The sequence below is a fragment of the Crocodylus porosus genome, unplaced genomic scaffold (genome assembly GCF_001723895.1).
Source record: "Crocodylus porosus isolate Cpor-Errol unplaced genomic scaffold, CroPor_comp1, whole genome shotgun sequence".
Classification (NCBI taxonomy): domain Eukaryota; kingdom Metazoa; phylum Chordata; order Crocodylia; family Crocodylidae; genus Crocodylus; species Crocodylus porosus.
Window position 1 is genome coordinate 2122252 of NW_017728948.1, and position 17725 is coordinate 2139976.

A 17725-nucleotide genomic window follows, 5' to 3' on the forward strand; every position below is an offset into this window, starting at 1 on the left:
GCTAAAATGGCCCCGGGGAGCGAGACAAGCTGTGCTATAGGGGCTGGTGGGAGGTTTGCCCCTATCCTGCTCAGGGACCCTACTTTGCGCGCGTCAGCTGCCCTCTCCCCTTGAGGACTAAAGGATAATCCTTGACTAGAGGAGAGTTGTGGGGGGTATTTCACAGGAGCTTTGCCATGACTGAGACCTGGGTTTGCGTGGGGAAGGGGCACTTTCCCCTAATACCGGTTTCAGGACATACACAGCTACGCCATCAAGGCAGTGAGCAAATGGAGACGGCCGGTCTGTGCCCTCCTCCAGTGAAAGCAGAGTCAAACTGGTTTTAAGTGGGACTTGCAGGGAACTGAGGCGCTCGCAGACATCACGATTGCCCTGGGAGAAAGCCTTTGTCTCAGGATCGTAGGCGGATGCATCTGCTGTCCTGCTCCAAGTCGCTGCATAAAATGTACTGGGGTTTTTTCCAGCACAGCCTGCTGCACGTCTGTGCGGTTATTGTGGTTCGCCCCAGCCAGGCCGGGTGCTTTCGGTGCCCACCTCCTAGCGGAGACGCCGCCGTGCAGCTCGGCAGGGCGACGTGTGTAAGGGCCGTGTCGCACGTTACACTTGGTGCGTGTTACATGTCGATTGTTAGAAATGCAAAACTCTAAAACTCTTGGTTCAACTCTCCTTACAAAATGAAGTTTATGTTTCTACGTATGGGGACGTGTGCCATCTTTAATTTTCCCTAAGCCTGATGAAGGGCGCATGAGCCCGAAAGCTTGCAAAGAATGATCCCTTTTTTTTGCAATTTCATAGCTGGTCTAATAAAAGGTATCATCCCTGAACCAACAGGTTTAGAGGCTGGCATTTCTTTTTGTCTCGGACAAACACAGCTACCAGATACACCCCTGAAATGTGGAGATTGTAATGAGCATGAATATGACTCGGAAAGTTTTCTGTGATCTAAATATAGATGGTGGTACCACACCAGTCTCAAACCGGCTCCAGCGTGATCCGAGGGTGGAGGCTGGAAAACAGCAGATTTTTAGCCTCAGCCCTGGGATCCGTTGAAGCTGGTTCGAGGCTCCGGTGTGGCTCCCATGCCATGCTGGCATTGCTCTCAGCCTCCTTATGCACCGGTGCCTTGAAATGGCCAGGCTGCAGTGCAGTGGGCGGTGGCGACAGCCTGATGCATGTCAGGCTCCCCGTCCTCCCCACTGCACCGGAGCCTCCTAATCGCATTACCTTCCCCGAGCAGCTGGATGTTAGCTCAATATGCATTAGGTCATGCAAGCTGGAGATATTCCTTCCTGGAAAATGCCTAACGTTATTACGCCACAGTGGCACTTAGCACGGACGTGCTTTATTGCTTGAGGAACTGCTGCCCAAACCGCCTGTCCTGCCCTATAGTGGTGGCTCTGGGGTGCTAAGTGATTACAGCTAATCACCGGCACGGTCCTGGGGCCAGATCCCCACTGAGCAGGCTGCCAGCAGGAGGGAGTGTAAATACTCCTGCTGCCTTAGTGGTCCCTACAGCATCTGGGTCCTTCCTGGAGAGCGCAGCCAGCTGCTGAGCACAGCTGCGTGGAGCATTGGGGGGCAGAGGCGGCTGCTGCATGCTACCAAGGCATCCGCCAGCCGAGCCAGGCACATGCATACTGATGGAGAGAGGTGCCTGGGTCTCTAGCTTCGGGAAGTTTGCTTCCAGGAACACGGAAAGCAAGGCCAGGGGATGTAAGTCTTTGGTAGCTCCCTGTTGACAGCAGCGAGGCAAAGCGGGGAGGCACAGCCTGTCCTGCGTGGTGCAGTCCCCCCCTTGTCTGTGCAGATATTTTAAAGCAAATTGCTGCTTGCTTTGCTCCTCATGCCATTATGTGCATAACAGAGCCCTTAAATTAAGGAAATATAGGCACGCAAGGTACGGGGCTGGAGGCCTCCAAACAGTAGCCGAGCGGCTAGGAACAAGCAAGGGAGGCAGAGACATTTGGCGGAAGTGGGGCGGGATGAAAGGCGTGCGGTTCCCAGCCTGCAACTCGAGCAGGCGAGCTCTGGGAGCGGGGCTAATGGATGCCATCTGCTAGAGCCGTTACCGGCTTGTGTTTCTCTCCAGGAACGGCGGTTCGTTCCTGCCGTTACAAGCCTTGCAGCTTGTAAAGCCGCTCGAGGTGCAGACAGGGACGTGTCTCCGTAGGCCGGAGGGCTCCCTAGCTGCACCACAGTTGCAGTGTCTTGAGATCGGCGGGTAAAACAGGCGCGTGCACCGCGAAGACAGAAGCTGTGAAGTGATGCAGGATCTTTCCCTGCATGAATCTGATGCTTCGAGGTGTTGAAATTTATTCTTTCTTTTTTTTTTAACCGGGAATCCCAGTTTGCAGGTCAGGAGCCCGGCCCCAAACAGCGGATCTGAGAGAAACCGATAGAAACTGCGAATCTCTTCATTTGTACTCCCTAGCTGAGTTGGGTTGACCATTAAACTCAGCTTAGTTTCGCTTCTTAGTTCTAAGAAACCAGCAAATACGATTGTTCCTGAATTCCTGCTACTGCAGGGTGCTAGCATGGGCTAATTTTTTTTTTGGAAGACACCTAAAAACCAAAGATGGGCAGGTCCTGAGATCATTTGAAATGCCGTACTGCTTTGGCTGCCCCACTGACTAAACCTGGTTGTTTGTTCACATTTATAAGTCAAGGCAGATCGGAAAAGTTTCTGTCTACCCTTGTCATTGCCTGGCAAATTGGGTTTTCAGTGAAAGGGAAGTGTTTGCACGCAGGCGATCTTTCCCATGTGGTTTTTTTCCTCCTCTCCTTCGTGAAAAAGCTGAAGGCTCCAAACCGCATGGTTTCCCCTTGGATGCGTTGCTGCGATGGATGGCAGGAACCATAGTTTGGTCATCTCATGGTCCCGTTCTCCTCTGGTAGGGTCACAGCGTCCGACAAAGTAGGCTGTTCCCTAGGGAAGGTCGCATCCCTCTGAGCCAGTTAGTCTGGAAGGTGCCCTGATTTCTCTTGGTAGGTTTCCTAGCCAGACGACATGGCCCAGAATGGACCGCAGCCAGGGACTCCTGCAGTGCCTTGACCCCTCTGCAGGAGGGGTATCATAGCTCAGTGATGCTCAACCAGGGTGTTACGAGGTTACAGGCTGGGGACCGACTGGCTGGGCAACGTCTCTGCACAAAAGGACCTGGCGGTGACGGGACAATAAGCTGAATAGGAGCCGGCGGTGTGTCCTTTGTGACCCGAGCTCCCTCCCAGCCCTCATAGTCTATGATGTCTTTCTAAGGGTGCTGTGCAATATCGGCACTGTTAATATTCGCCCTGCAAACACCTACACACGCTTCACAAGATAAACCCAGAGATTTCCAGCAGGAATCCGATTCTGCCCCGCGGCGGGCTCGCAACACAAGAAACGCTCTAGTATTTGCCCGTTGTCAAAAAAACAAATGAAAGCAAAGAGCTGGCATATTCAGCCTTAGGTCTGGTGAAGTTGAGAACCACTGCCGTAGCGAATCATGGGAGATTTAATTTGACCAAGGAGACAGGCTTGGGGTTTTTCAGTCAAAATGTTCACTTTCAGTTTTTCGGTGGAAAATTTGAAATTTTCCCCAGTGCAAAAAAAAATAAAAAACAACAGCAACAAGTTTTGATCTGTTGTTTGCACACTTAGAGGTGTGTTGGGGCAGATCAATGTGTTTGAGGATGTATTAAACCATTAATCCCCCAGAACTGACACATCCCTTCCCCTTTCCTGTGACTAAAGAGATGTCTCTGAAATAGAAAAACAAATAGTTATTTCTGGGCTGTGACCCAAAGTGAGAAGTTTTTATCCCACAGATGACTTGCGAGGAAGTGACAATAGGTGCTCAGCCTATAGCTTGCAGCCTGCTTCCTCTGCTGCTATAATTTTAGAGAGCGATAACACCCCTCCCCCAGGCTGTTGCAAAGCCGAGGAAGGTGAGTTCTTGCTACTTTTACAGCAGCTTGTGCAGATGTCATCTATTTCTGTGTCTTCTCTTCAGGATATACCATGAAACCTACCCCGTGCCCTGTCTGTTCAGAGTATATCATTGCTTGGCTTTTTGTTTTATTTCACTGGGCAAATCAGGATTCCTCCATGTTGCTTTTAATTTTTTTCAGGGTGGGGAAAAAAGGAGCTGTATTGTTAACTGCAGTATTTAAATTGCCCCAAAGAGACATTTTCCTGCGCCAGTTAGTAAGAGCATTCATCCTCAGTGATCATCATGGATGGGGATGTTGCAGGCTGTATTTTCCTGTATACAACATCCAGTTATCAAACTCCAGCTGGTTTTGCTCTATCAAGCCCTGGAATTACAATTTTTTTTCCTAATGGAAAATAGAGCTTTCTTTCCCCTCCAGTATTTGCCAAATTTGTGGCTTCGTTTGGGCATGGATTTGAACAGCTCCAGGGCTGTTGGTTTTGGTCCCGACTGATTTGTATTCCTGAGCCTGCCCTGCTAGGGGACTGTTGCCTTGAAGGATGAGATGCAGCTGGTTTTTCTATTCTTGAGGGGTTTTTTGCTTCATTAGTGGTTGATTGTGGGCACGGGACCTGCCTCGTATCAGTGGTGTACGCACAGTAGCGTGCTTGCGTAGGTGTACGCACAGTAGTGTGCTTGCAAGATCCTGTGCTAATTACCAGCCGTTCCTGCTCTTGTAGCTTGTCCTGTCCCATGTGAACTGGTTGCTCCTATTTCAACGCCTCCCCACCTCTCCCTTTCTCCCCCACAGCCACCCTTTCCCCCGCGTCTTCAGCTCCTGCAGCAAGAGGCAGCTGGACAGTTACTTCCTGAAGGGCGGCGGGATGTGCCTCTTCAACATGCCCGACACCAAGGACCTGGTGGTGGGCAAGAAGTGTGGGAACGGCTTCCTGGAGGATGGGGAGGAGTGCGATTGTGGGGAGCTGGAGGTAGGTCCCCTGGCCCTGGAAGGAGACCTGGGCTCCGTCACCGTGCCCAAGGAGGCGCTGGGATTATCTGCTGCGGCAATGGGGGTTTTGCAGGTCATTGCAATGGGGTTTTCTGGGCAGGCCTGTTTGGGATAAAACCACTGTACAGGACATATCAAGATAATCTTTCTCGGTTTCTTAAACTTGCATGCTTGCTCGGGATCCAGCTCCACATTTTCTTCTGCTTCTTCATTTTCTTCCACGTCTTCCTGCCTGGGGGTGGCTTCGTTTGTTCTTTTACTGCTTTCTTCTGCAAAAGTTGATGCCATACCATCGCTGTTAGTGAACTCTTGGAAGTTGGTGGGACCGTTCATTTCTCCCTGAAGCTCAGGATCGTCTTGCTCGCACTTGGTTTCTTTGGCAGCGTTGGTGCCAAAGCCACCCTTCGTGGAGCAGTTTGCAATGACATGGGGTGGACTTTATCCCATGCAATGACAACTTTTTTCACAGCATCAAGAAGGTCCCAGTTGTGCAAATCTGTTGCAAAACCTCCTGCAGGAGATACGTGCCAGTTGTACACCATCTTAACATGGTGCATTATTCCCTGATCAGGGAGCTACATGTAGCTCGTGGTGCTTGCTGGGAGAAGGAATACATGCACATGCTTTGGGCCTAATCCTTCCCAATTGAGGGCTCAATTATCAATTAGCAGAAGCACGTTTCAATTTTAGCATGCCATTCTCTGTTGAAATTGGAACAGCCACTCTTGAAACAACTTAATTATCATCCATGCATTTGTGTTGGCTGTGCACAAGCACAGCAAGTGTTTCACGCCTTTGATATACCGGGGGGGGGTTTCAACTTCCCCACCACTAGTAGCTGTAGTTTCCTACTGCCATCTGCACTGCAGCTGACTAGCAAGGTGAGCCTTTATTTGCTCTTCTTTCCACCACGACACGTTTCTCCTTTACGTGCCAGTGTCCACTCAGGCTGCAGGTTCGAAGAAAACGTCCCGCCTCCTCCTCATTGAACAAAAACTTCAGCGTGTGTTTGTCCAGAATTGGCTTCACACCTTGATGCTAATTTTCTGCAACCACGACATTGATGGAATAGGCTTCACCCCGTACAAAAAGCTAAACGATGCTGTGATGATGTTGGAGTCCCTGGAGCCAAGCATTAAAACACCGAAACTCAATTTCTAGCTTCATCACAATTTAATCTGCTTCTTCTTTAAGTAGTGGCACAGATATTGGAATATTATCGACCCTCACGTCACAAAGCCACTTAAAGCATTTTTTTTTCTAAATCCAAATGCTTTGCACCTCGGATTCTTTTCTTCATCCCGAGTTTGTGTCCTTCCCCATTGCCATCTTCTCTATCAAATCCTGATTCTTCAAATAGGTTGAAACTATAGAAGGACAAATGCCATATAGAGATTTCCATTTGGGATTTTGCTTTCTTATCTACTTGGTATGGCACTTTGAACTTCTGTGAAATTGTTAACTCATTCTTCTTCCTCTTTGTTGCCTTGATGTTCACCAGCACTGGCCTCGCGCACGGCTGGAATTATTGCTGGAACGCAGTGGGGACTGTTGCTGAGCACAGCTTACAAAGCCATGTGCTACAAAAGTTCCCTGTCTCTGCAGACTAATCATAGAGTCATAGAAAGAAGGACCGGAAGAGACCTGTAAGACCATCAAGTCTGGTCTCCTGCCATGGGCAGGAGGTAGTTGGGCTCAAACGAGGTATTTGTCCAGCCTCCTCTTAAAGACCGGCAGAGATGGCGACTGCACACCTCTGCTGGGAGTGTGTTTCAGATCCTAGCTACCCATTTGGAAAAGAAGTTTTTCCCTATGTCTAGCCGAAACTTTTCCTTAACTAGCTTGTGTCTGTTGGCCCACGTCTAATTTTGCAGTGTTATCTACGCAGTGGGTGCGTCTACATGAGACGCTTACTGCGCATTAGCCTAAAAACACTGTGCAGTAGCGTGTCACAGCACAAACCGTGCTAATAGCCAACTGCGCAGTGTTACTAGGCTAATGCACAGTAAGTGTCACGTAATAACCATGCGCTGGTGCTACTGCACAGTCATTTTAGGTACTGCGCATTCACTTATGACTTTTTTAAGCAAGTACTAAACTAAATGCACAGTATCTAAGGCGCGTTCATGACCGTGTAGATGCACCCAGTATTACTGTACTTTGAAGCAGACAAACAAGTTTTCATGGGTTTATGGTGCAAAGGACCAAAAAATGGCTCTGAATTTCAGAGTAGCCATATTTTGACTTCTCTAGCTCATAATGCAAACAAAAACGTATCCTTTTGTCTGTGGAGTGACAATAACTTTGAGGTATCCAGCACTTTGAAGGCTCTGATGTCGAACTAATGAGATTTTATTATGCAAGGAAAGATCTTTTTTTCCTCATTCTGCCTTTCACAAACAAGGTGTGTATTATATTCCAAGGCTTGTCGTATGCGAGACAATACAGTACGCTCACCTTTTTTTGATATAGCACTTCAACAGCAAAGCTGGGGAGTGGTCTGGGAGTGCAAAGGGGCAGGTGCTATTCTGACTGGTGGGCTCTTGGTGGGATCCTATGCCACCCTGCCCAAGTCCCAGCAAAACAGTTACCGCAGGGTGGAACAGACTCACAATCAGGTGCCTAAATGCACTTTAAGTGACTAATAGGTGCAGCAGGACCTAGCCCTGCTTGGTGTCCTGTTGGAGGGGAGGGTCTGTAGAAGCCAGCCCCAGAGAGATGAGCTAGGGTAGTCAGAAGAAGCAGCAGCCCCCAGCTGATCCCGGAGCAGGAAGGTGGGCAGCCTGCTGGCCTGGAGCCAGGCAGAAGGCAGGGCAGGGTGGCACCTCCAAGACGAACGCAAGCCCCTGCCCCTCCGCACCTGTTAGCCTCAAAGGTGCTGCCGTGCCCTGCCATCCAGCTCACCCCCGCATCTGTTCTCTCCATGCAGGAGTGCACCAACCCCTGCTGCAATGCACACAACTGCACGCTCAAAGCCGGAGCCCAATGTGCCCACGGCGACTGCTGTCAATATTGCAAGGTACCTTCAACCTGGCCTGGCGTGGGGCGGGGAGGGACTCGGCTGGGACAGGAGCCGACCCAGCAAACTCCTTCTCAGCCTGTGGTCCGGCTCAAAGGCAGGTGTGTGTAATCGGAGCCGGGGGAACGTAGCATACCCAGTACTTTGACGGCTGAGTTTGTCCCGAAGTGGAGTAAAACCAACTTCTTATGGGCGTTTCCTGTGATGCTAACAAAAAAAACTAAACCCAGCCCAGCCTGGTCATTGTAGTTGCTACTGGCCTGGCCGTGCTACCCTACCTCTGCCATCGCTGCTGCCACCGCTGATGTGAATGTCCAGGTCCTGTCTTGCCAAGGGATGGTAGAACAAGCCCAAATACACTCTTGCTTTATTTCCTAGTAACATTTGTGTTTAAAAAATCATTAGAGGCACCTGCTGCTCACCCAGTTTCTCCATCAAAGCATCTCCTGTTTGCATTATAAATGCTCAGAATAGCTTCTTGGTAACTGGCTGCTCGGTTTTGGCACTGGATCATCCTCACAGTGGTGGGATCCAGTTCCCAGCTCTGGCACTGAGGCCTCTGCTCTACCTTCCTGTCTGCTGGCTCCCAAGATAGTGGCTGTTGAGCAAAAGGACCAGCCACAATCCTGTGAGATTCCCACCAGGCACTTCTGGCTGCTTTTGTCACTGGGTCCCCACCTTAGGAGTCTGGAGCCCTGGGCTTTTTGTCCTGGCCATCCGTGGGCCCCAGGGATGGGGAGATCTGAGGGCTGCCTTGTCCCCTGCAAACGGTCTTGTGCTGCTGATGAGCCTGAGGTGCAAATGACTCTGTTTCTCCCCCCACCTCTGTTCTGGCAGCTGAAGATGGCCGGGACCATGTGCAGGGAGCAAGCCGGATCCTGTGACCTCCCTGAATACTGCACCGGGGCCTCACCCTACTGCCCAGCCAATGTATACCTGCTAGACGGCTCCAGCTGTGCTCGTGGAGAGGCGTACTGCAGTAACGGCATGTGCCTGACACACCAGCAGCAGTGCGTCCAGCTCTGGGGACCAGGTGCGCCCTCCTTCCCTCCGTAGCTGCATGGTGGGGGGCACTGACAGCTCGGGGCTTTTGGAGGCTTTGGCCGCTCAGCTGCCAACCGGGTTGCAGTTTGGTGTTGCTTCCCTGGGTACCCAGCACCTCTGGCCATTCCCCCGTGCAGTCAGGGGAATATGAGGCTGGAAATGGCCTTCGTGCCACCATCGACTCCAGTCCCCTTGCAGCCGCTACAGGAAACATTGCCTGAAATGCCAGCAGTGCCCTAGGATTTGCTACAGGCAAAAGCAGGGGGGATGATGCCCTGCTGTTGCAGGGGTGAGAAACGAGTCGGTCCGTTTAGGTAGAAGATCCTAGGAAAAGGTCCCTGCCCCACACTACAGAGGAAAGCCAAACCCCCACGCAGTCTGTGCCAACCTAACCCCACATTTGCTGGTGGGGCTGACCCTGAGTGGAAGAGCAAGCCCCTCCAGTCGGGACCCTCGGGGTTTGCTAAGTACGAGGAGGAGCCTCAGTGCACCCTGCCAGAAACCCCTGGCCTGAACTATATCCAGCATCCCAGCGCCTCAGAGGAAGGGGAAAAACCCTCCAAGAAACCAGCAGTGCTAAAGCAGGGGGCTGGCAGACACCCCCACCACAAGAGGTTCAGTGAATGGTAGCACTGTGGTTCCCGGCAGGGCTATTCTGGCTGTGTGAGGACACCGAAGTATCTTCCTCCTTCTGCCTGTGTGACCAGGCACCGGGGGCTTGTCTACACCGAGGCAATGGGAAACCACTCCACCCATCGCTGCCCTGGGCTTTCCCAAAAGGAGCTGAGTTAGTGACATCCTGGTGCTTCCAGATGTGCTCCAGTGTGTGCTCCTGTCACTGTGGGCACCCAGATACATGTACTTACACACGGATGTGACTTTACTCCACCCCCTCACACACACTTAACACAGCACCTCTCTGCGAGCCCCGGTATACACAACACATGCAAATGATGCGACACAGGGGGACGAATACCAAATTTTCCTGCATACAACACGCACCTCCCCTACCCCCCCACCAAAAAAACCCAAACAAACCCCAACTGCTGCCAATTTTAGTGTGCGTTATATGCGAGGAATATGGTAAGAGCCGTTTCTGCTGCTTATGAGCAAAACCAAAAGTCATATCTGCCAGTGGTTCGTGGAGCAGCTCAGCTCCCTCGCTGCTATTACTCAGTTACTTATGATAGGAAAGATTTTTTTTTTTTCTTTTCATTCTGCCTTTCAAAAACTAGGCGTGTATCTTGTTGCGTCAGAAAATATGGTATGCTGGATCCCTGCCTTGCACTGCTGCACCTTCGTGCACAGCCAGTGAGCAGGAGGACTGTGCATGGGCTTAGGGGAGCCTGTCCTGCCGGCTGTGGGTTAGCAAGCAGGAGGGTTGGTTTGGGATGATGGAGAGTCTTCCCACTAGTGTGTTGCTAGGGCTACCTGCTGGGCAGGGCCGTGTCCCGCCTCGGGGTACGTGCCTGAGAGCTGGTGAAAGGTGCTGGGATTGGGCCCCCGGAGACTGAATTCCCCTGCAGAGCCGCAGAGCAAAAGCCGCTGCTCGGTCTCCATCTCCGTCTCCTCTTCGCATCATCGCTCTGTGCCTGCGCCACAGGCTGCTCTCCCGGACCCTGCTCCTGGCTGTAGCAGCCGCCTGCCTCTCCCCTCCTTATCCGCGCTTCTCGGGACATCGGCCCAGATCTCATCGGGGTACTTATTCCTTTGCCCCGTAGGTGCTTGGCCGGCTCCCGACGCCTGCTTCCAAGACGTCAACATGGCCGGCAACACGTACGGGAACTGCGGGAAGGACAGCCAGGGGCAGTACATGAAGTGTGACAGGAGGTAGGTGCCGTGGGTTTGCACCCACGCGTGCGACACACCGGCTTGGTGAGCGTGATGGTGGTGTGTGTGTGTGTGTGTGTGTGTGTGTGTGTGTGTGTGTGTGTGTGTGTGTGTGTGTGTGTGTGTGTGTCCCAGCAGCTGGCTCTGGTGATGATGCCAGCCTGCAGGCCCCTCCTTAATTGCTCCAGGCCAGTCTTCCCACTTGGGTGGTGGGGCCGTGTGCTGAAGGGCCTGGGCTCAGTCCTCCGGTCCAGGGGGGCTCCTGCCAGTCCCTCGGTCAAGCTGGAAGCCAGGCTGGGCCTCTCCTTCTAGCATTGCATATGGGCGCTGGCTGTGTCTGCGTGATGTCCCAGGCTTTCCACTGTGGCTAGTCTGTGTCTGGGAGCCAAGTGGTAATGGCCCAGTAATAATCTGGGATCCTGTTTTTTTGGGGGATAAAAAATAATCCCCAATTTTCAGATTAAAAAAGTAACCCCAAATCCACATTTTTCCATGATTAAAATGAAACGCCATATATCTATCTATCTATCTATCTATCATATTACTTTGGCCTATCACATTATTTCTAGGTATGCATGTATGAATATATCTATCTATCTATCATATTACTTTGGCCTATCACATTATTTCTATCTATCTATCTATCTATATTAGTGGCATTTCATTTTAATCATGGACCACTATATCTGTATCTATGTATTTAGTGGCGTTTCATTTTAATCATGGAAAAATGTGGATGTTGGGTTACATTTTTAAATCTGAAAATTGGGGATTTTTTTTTATCAGAAAAAAACAGGATCCCTGGTAATAACACACTGGCATCATGGGATCGGTCCATGCTGAGACACTCAACTGCATACGCTCTCTTTATGAAGCCATTTGTGGGTCATCTTGGTCCTGTTCCCTGTAGAGACCAGAGCCGTTTGCATGGGGTCAGAGTGTCCCCCTCTCCCAGCATCGTGGCAGGGCTGGGATCATCATGCCAGGCAGACGGATGCTGATCTTGGTGCTCAAGGGAGTGTCACGGTGTTGGGGTGAGGGGTGAGGACAGATGATAGCACCCTGGGCTGGGGTATTGGGCGTCAATGGGTCAAGATGGTACGTGGCACATACAAAAGGTCCAGCAGGAAGGAGGTAGCAGACTCCGCCTGTACGACCTTGCACCTGAGCCCCCCTCTTGGCTGCCTTCTTCCTGGTCTTTGCACCTTTCTCTCTAGAGACGCCAAGTGCGGCAAGATCCAGTGCCAGAGCTCTGCCAAGAAGCCCCAAGGCACCAACACGGTCTCCATAGACACCACCATCCGGTTTAATGGGCGGGAGGTGAAATGCAGAGGCACGTTTGTCTACACCACAAAGGACGACGAGGGCGACCTGTCCGACCCGGGGCTGGTGATGACCGGCACCAAGTGCGGGGATGGCATGGTAAGCCAGCCAGGAGAGACGGAGCACAAGGGGTGTTGCCAAGCCGAGCACGGGACAAGGTAACACCAGGGGTTGAGAGGAGACGGCCTCTGAAGCCCTTAACCTCTGCAGACGGACGGGACTGAGCCAGGCCAGGGGTCCAGAGCCAACAGGGCATGCTTGACCCCATCTCCATCTTATTTAGTCTCCCTGGTGACAGTCAGGAGGGACCCGGGCTCCTTTCACATCCGTAGAGACGGTCGCTTCAGGTCAGGGCTGCGGTCTGGAGGTGCCAGGTCTCCGCGCCGTTCTCCAGGGTCACCGATAGAGCCGTGCGGTTGCTTGACTTATTTCTGTTTGGCAAATGACCCCATGAGCACTCGGGAATATTTAGCTTTGTGGCAACAACCAACTTCATTTCTTTGTTTTTATTTTATCTTCTTGCTGCTGTGGAAAAAACCCAAAAAAACCCTCACTGGTCAGTTTGCGATCAACCCCGCACATTTCACGTTCCAGCATGTGTAAGAGGAAGAAAGGGAGGTGGTTAGATCAGTCGAGGTTGGGGGGGACCCCAGTTCAAATCCCACTTTCACTGCAGAGGGATGTGAAACTGCCTTTCCGGAGCAAGCTGACATCATCCTGCTGTTGGGTATTGAAGCACGGGAGCACTTATCTTCTCTGATACTTGTAGTATAATTAAACTTTTGCTGTAGGAGGGGCTGGATCCCAGGTGCCCTGTCTCATCAGTGCATGGTCTAACCTCAAGGGTAGAGGTAGAATCACAGACAAGGAGGGTGGAAGGGAGCTCAGGGGGTCACATCTAGTCCAACCCCCTGCTCAAAGCAGGACCGGCCCCAGCTACATCATCCCAGACCTCCAGGGTATTGCAATCATTGCATCATAGAAAATGAGGGTTGAAGGGACCTCAGGAGGTCACACGGAGACCTGCCGCCTCCAGATTGCAGCCCTGACCTGAAGTGACCGTCTCTACAGATGTGAAAGGAGCCCGGGTCCAACCCCCTGCTCCAAGCAGGACCAGCCCCAACTACATCATCCCAGGCAAGGCTTTGTCAAGCCGGGTCTTAAACACCTCCAAGGATGCAGACTGCACCGCCTCTCTGGGGAGCCTGGTCTAGTGCTTCTGGCTTTCTTCTGCCCAAACTGAGCTGGCTTCAGCCATCACCTTCATGCAAATTTCCACAATCGAGCTAAGAAAGCTATTCTTTCTTTCTTGCTCTTTATCTTGGGGACTGAGTATTTTGCACAGTGTAGCAGATCTTCCCAGTGATTTCAAGCATGTCATACCCGAGAAAACCTCCCAGCCTGACAGACCGGGCAGCCTGAGGTGAAGCGAGACACAGACAGAGGAGAGAATTGCATGGATCATACATCCTGAGCATGTGTTTTAACCCTGGGAGACTGGGTCACCCCTGCCATCGGCCTCTCTTTTGGGGATCTCGCCCCCAGAAATACCACCCCCCCCCTGAGACTAGTTGGAAATCTGGTGCATTTTCTGATGAATTTGCTGCTTGTCAGTGGGAAACCTGATCATCATTGCCATTGCCTAGCTCTTGCACGGGCACTTTTCACCCAAAGTGCTTGCTGAAGGAGGCCAGTTAGGCTAGGAAGGCTCTTCCCTGGGAGAGTTATGAGTGGTGGGAAATATGGGCCAGGTAGGATTGACTCTGGGGCCCAGCTGCGAGGAGGGTGGGCTGGATATCTCATAGGGCTTCAGCACTTGTGGTGACCCGGGAGCAAAGCCGGGATGTGTCTGGAGCCAGTGGCCCCAGTCTTTTTGTCACTGCTAGGCCTTGCTCGGGCTGGCTTGGGATGGAGCTGCTGGGAAACGGCCTCTCCCTGGTGTGAAGAACTGTGGACTTTTGATAAAACCTTCACCCCAGATTGGGAAGAAAGATCCCGATCGTGGCAATTCTCACAGGGGCGATGGCTGGAACCGGTTCAGTTTGGGGAAAAGCAAGCCAGAAGTTTTCTGCTTGCTCACCCGGGAAGGGGCTGCAGAGCCCTCGCTCCATCACTGACTCTCAAGACTGTCGAGCAGTAAGCAGAGGAGCATGGGAAAGTGGACAAGCTGCTGGCAAGGCCAGGAGATTTCCATGGGAATGCTGTCTGGGGAGGGTTGAACGTTGCTTGGACACGGACACGTTCGTGCCAAACGTGCCTGTTTCCACAAATCGGCACCTTGTGACAGATAAATGTCCTGCTGGACCGTTTCAGTCCAGCTCTAGCGTGAGGTCTCGCCTTCCTGTCTCGCCTTTCTCCCCTAACTCTCGCTTACCCTTGCACTCAGGTCTGCAAGGATCGCCGGTGCCAGAACGCTTCCTTCTTTGACCTGGAGAAATGTGTTTCCCGTTGCAATGGCCATGGGGTAAGTCACTGCCCGAGAGCTGCGGGGGGGGGGGGTCCTGAGATGGGCTTGCATCCTGCAGGAAAACCAGCCGTCCTCGGACACAAGCCTCGTGAAGCAGCATCCGCTTGACGTGTTAGCAGCCCGTTCTGGGTCCGATAGGCCCGAGTGAGGAGGTTTGCACCTTGGACTGGTGTGGAGGATGCAGCCTGGGTGATTATGGACACGACAAGGATCGGCTGCAAGATCTGGATCTGACCTTTTCCCGGGTTTGGAAGTGTTCAGAGCGTCGATCCCATGGCTCTTACAGCTGAGAGCCCATCAGTGACCAGAAACGCAGCGGGGATCACAGAGGAAGCTGGTTCACGGGTTTCATCGCTTTCATGGGGTAGAAGGGATCAAGCTGACAAGCAGCAAAGTTTTGCTCTCTCTGCTCATGGTATATCTGACCCCAGTGTGTATGGCAACATCTTACCAGTCGGCCAACAAGAGCTCGCCCATGAGTTAGGACCTGGGGTTGGGGGCGGCGTTGTGCACGCCCGGGTCCGTCCACCCTATTCTCAAAATCCTTGAACCACAGGGGCGAAGAGCTTTCCAGAGGTCGCATCTAGTCCACCCTCTGCCTGGAGCAGCATCGGCCCTATCCAAACCATCCCCTACAAACCGGTTTTCTAACCTCCTAGCAAACCTGCGCCCTGGCACAACACAAGGCAGAACAGAAGACCTGCGGCCGACGAAGCAGCAGCCAGCATCCTTCTGCTGTAAAGGCTGTTAATATATGCTGAAGAGATCCTTACACTCACGACAGAGGAAGCAAAAGCCCCCACAGTCCTCACCAGTCGACCCTGGGGTAAAGCTCCTGCCCCCAAATCCGGCGATCGGTCTGACCCTGAGCAGCAGGACCCTCTAGCCAGGAACCTCTGTGTTTAAATCCCAGCAGGAGCATTGGCTCAGTCCCAGCCTTGTCTGCAGCCAGCACCCTGAGATGAGAGGTTTAAAAACACCCAGACACACGTAGCAGAAAGGGGCACGGGACAACCAGCAAAGCCCATAACTCCGGGAAATACCTATCATAAAGCCCAGGCATTGCTGTACCTAGATCATCCCCTGTTTGTCCATCCTCTTCTTGAACATGTCCAGCGATGGAGAGTTCGCACCTTCCCCGGGCATCGATTCCACCGCCTCCCTGCTCGAATGATGAAGACGGTTTTCCAGATGTCCAACCTCAGGTTGCTTTGCTACAATTTCAAGCCACTGGTCTGCATCCTGCTCTCTGCAGCAAGAGAGAAAGGTGTTTTCCTCCTTCTTTATGGCAGCCCTTCAGGTATTGGAAGGCTGCTGTCATGGGGCGTGGGCTCGGCGCTGTTGCGTCCTTGCACAGCATCCATCTCTGCCTCTGTGTGACGCAGGAGACCGGGCACGACGGAGATAGGGTCACTTCTACTGGAGTGAGCTGGCCGGTGTTGGAGCTGGAATAGCGGCCCGAGCTGGTCATCCGGCCGGGAGGAGGAGAGTGACCTAGCGTGGGAGTGGGTTTCTGGGCGCGGTTGCAGCAGGCCTGACCAGCACGCAGGAATGGGCGGCTTTGAGCTCTTCCAGCGCCGAAGCAGCAGTGCAGGGGGCGGATGCAAAAGGGCTGAGCCGAACCCTGGCAATGCCCGTGTTCCCCGCGAGGACCCCCCGGTGCGTCGCCGGCGGGCTCTGCCTCCCCTCGCCTGCGCGGCGCCTGACGCTCCTCCTCTCCCTTCCTCCCCAGGTCTGCAACAGCAACAAGAACTGCCATTGCAATGCGGGCTGGGCTCCCCCGTTCTGCGAGAAGCCAGGCTTGGGGGGCAGCGTGGACAGCGGCCCAGTGCAGTATGACAGTGAGTCCAGGCTGGTGGGTCAGGGGTGGGACAGAGTCCCCTCCTTGGTACGGGGATGGGGACACAGGAGTGGCGAAGTTGGGAGAAAGTAGTGATGGGCAGTCTGCAAACAGACTGTCTCCACCTCGATCTCCCTCTGAACCCCCGAGGTGGATGGGGAGCTTTTGCCAGCTCTTAGCGCCTCCGGGGTACCCAAAGGCCTGGCCGATGCCAGGGAGACCTGCGTGTGGCTGGGACTTGCCCTCGTATCGGCTGTCTGAGCCCGCAGGGTGAGCAGTGAAAGGGAAGCCATCTCTGCTGGTTTGTAGGAGAGCGTGGATGCAGCTCCCACGTTCCCGCAGACGCTGCCTGGAAGACGGGAGCCGAGGGAGAGGGCAGTGCAGCCCTTTGACCTTTCTTCTGCCTCTCCCGCAGACCACGAGACCATCATAATTGTCCTGCTGGTCTTCCTGCTGTTCCCCCTCATCTTTGCTCTGGTACTCGGACTTGAATTTTACTACCGCCGGGAGCACTCGCTCCTCAGCAAGTGGTGGAAGGAGATGAAGTGCCTGGAGACCTGCAGGTGAGTGCCGCCGGCGCTGGCCACCCAGCGCGACGAGTTGGGGTCGGTTCACTAGAGGAGGCAGGCGTGGCAAGACGCATGGGCCCAAACCCCACACCACCTCCCCAGGGGCAAGCAGCACCCGTGCAGCTAACTTCACTAAGGGTGCCCTAAGTCAGGCCCCTTCAATATGGGTTTTAGATCCTGCTGCTCTTGGGAAGACTCGTAATGCTGTGAAAGCAGGAGAGAGCAGTGGTAGCATCCCCACCATGTCCCACCAACCTAATGGCTTGGAGGACGGCGATTGCTCCAGGAAGCGGGAGACCCGGGGTCGAGGCCCCCCGCGGCCGCACGGGGGTCCGAACCTATTTCTTAGCAAAGTGCCCTAACCAGCAGGGAGCACTGCCCAAATCCCACTCCTTCACCTGCTCCTAGGAGACGGGCAAGATGGGACCAGATGTGAGCTCAGAGGGCAAGACGGGCACTGCCCTGCAAGGAGGGGGACCCTTGGGTCTGAGTCCTGCCCCCAGCACCCCACTGCTCCCTGTTTGGTGTATCCAGTGACTGTTAATGCCAGAGGCTGGATGACCCTTGGGGTCATGGGCTCAGCCGCCATCTCCATGACCTGGCATCCCCCATGCCCTGGATAGTTTCATAGTTTCATAGTAGCTAGAGTCGGAAGGGACCTAGGTAGATCATCTAGTCCGACCCCCTGCCTTGGCAGGAAAGAGCACCGGGGT

The 17725-nt window shown here is 53.2% G+C and overlaps 1 protein-coding gene across 1 annotated transcript in view; it reads left to right on the forward strand.

The window, feature by feature from the left end:
- Positions 1-17725, forward strand: part of ADAM33 (ADAM metallopeptidase domain 33) — a gene marked incomplete at its 5' end in the record, with an annotated part of 53893 nt that overhangs the window by 30426 nt on the left and 5742 nt on the right. The window contains 8 exons of the mRNA XM_019552558.1: positions 4723-4900; positions 7850-7939; positions 8777-8972; positions 10705-10813; positions 12031-12235; positions 14523-14600; positions 16336-16444; positions 16859-17006. Coding sequence (XP_019408103.1) covers positions 4723-4900; positions 7850-7939; positions 8777-8972; positions 10705-10813; positions 12031-12235; positions 14523-14600; positions 16336-16444; positions 16859-17006 — 1113 coding nt within the window. The remainder of the gene's footprint in view (positions 1-4722; positions 4901-7849; positions 7940-8776; positions 8973-10704; positions 10814-12030; positions 12236-14522; positions 14601-16335; positions 16445-16858; positions 17007-17725) is intronic.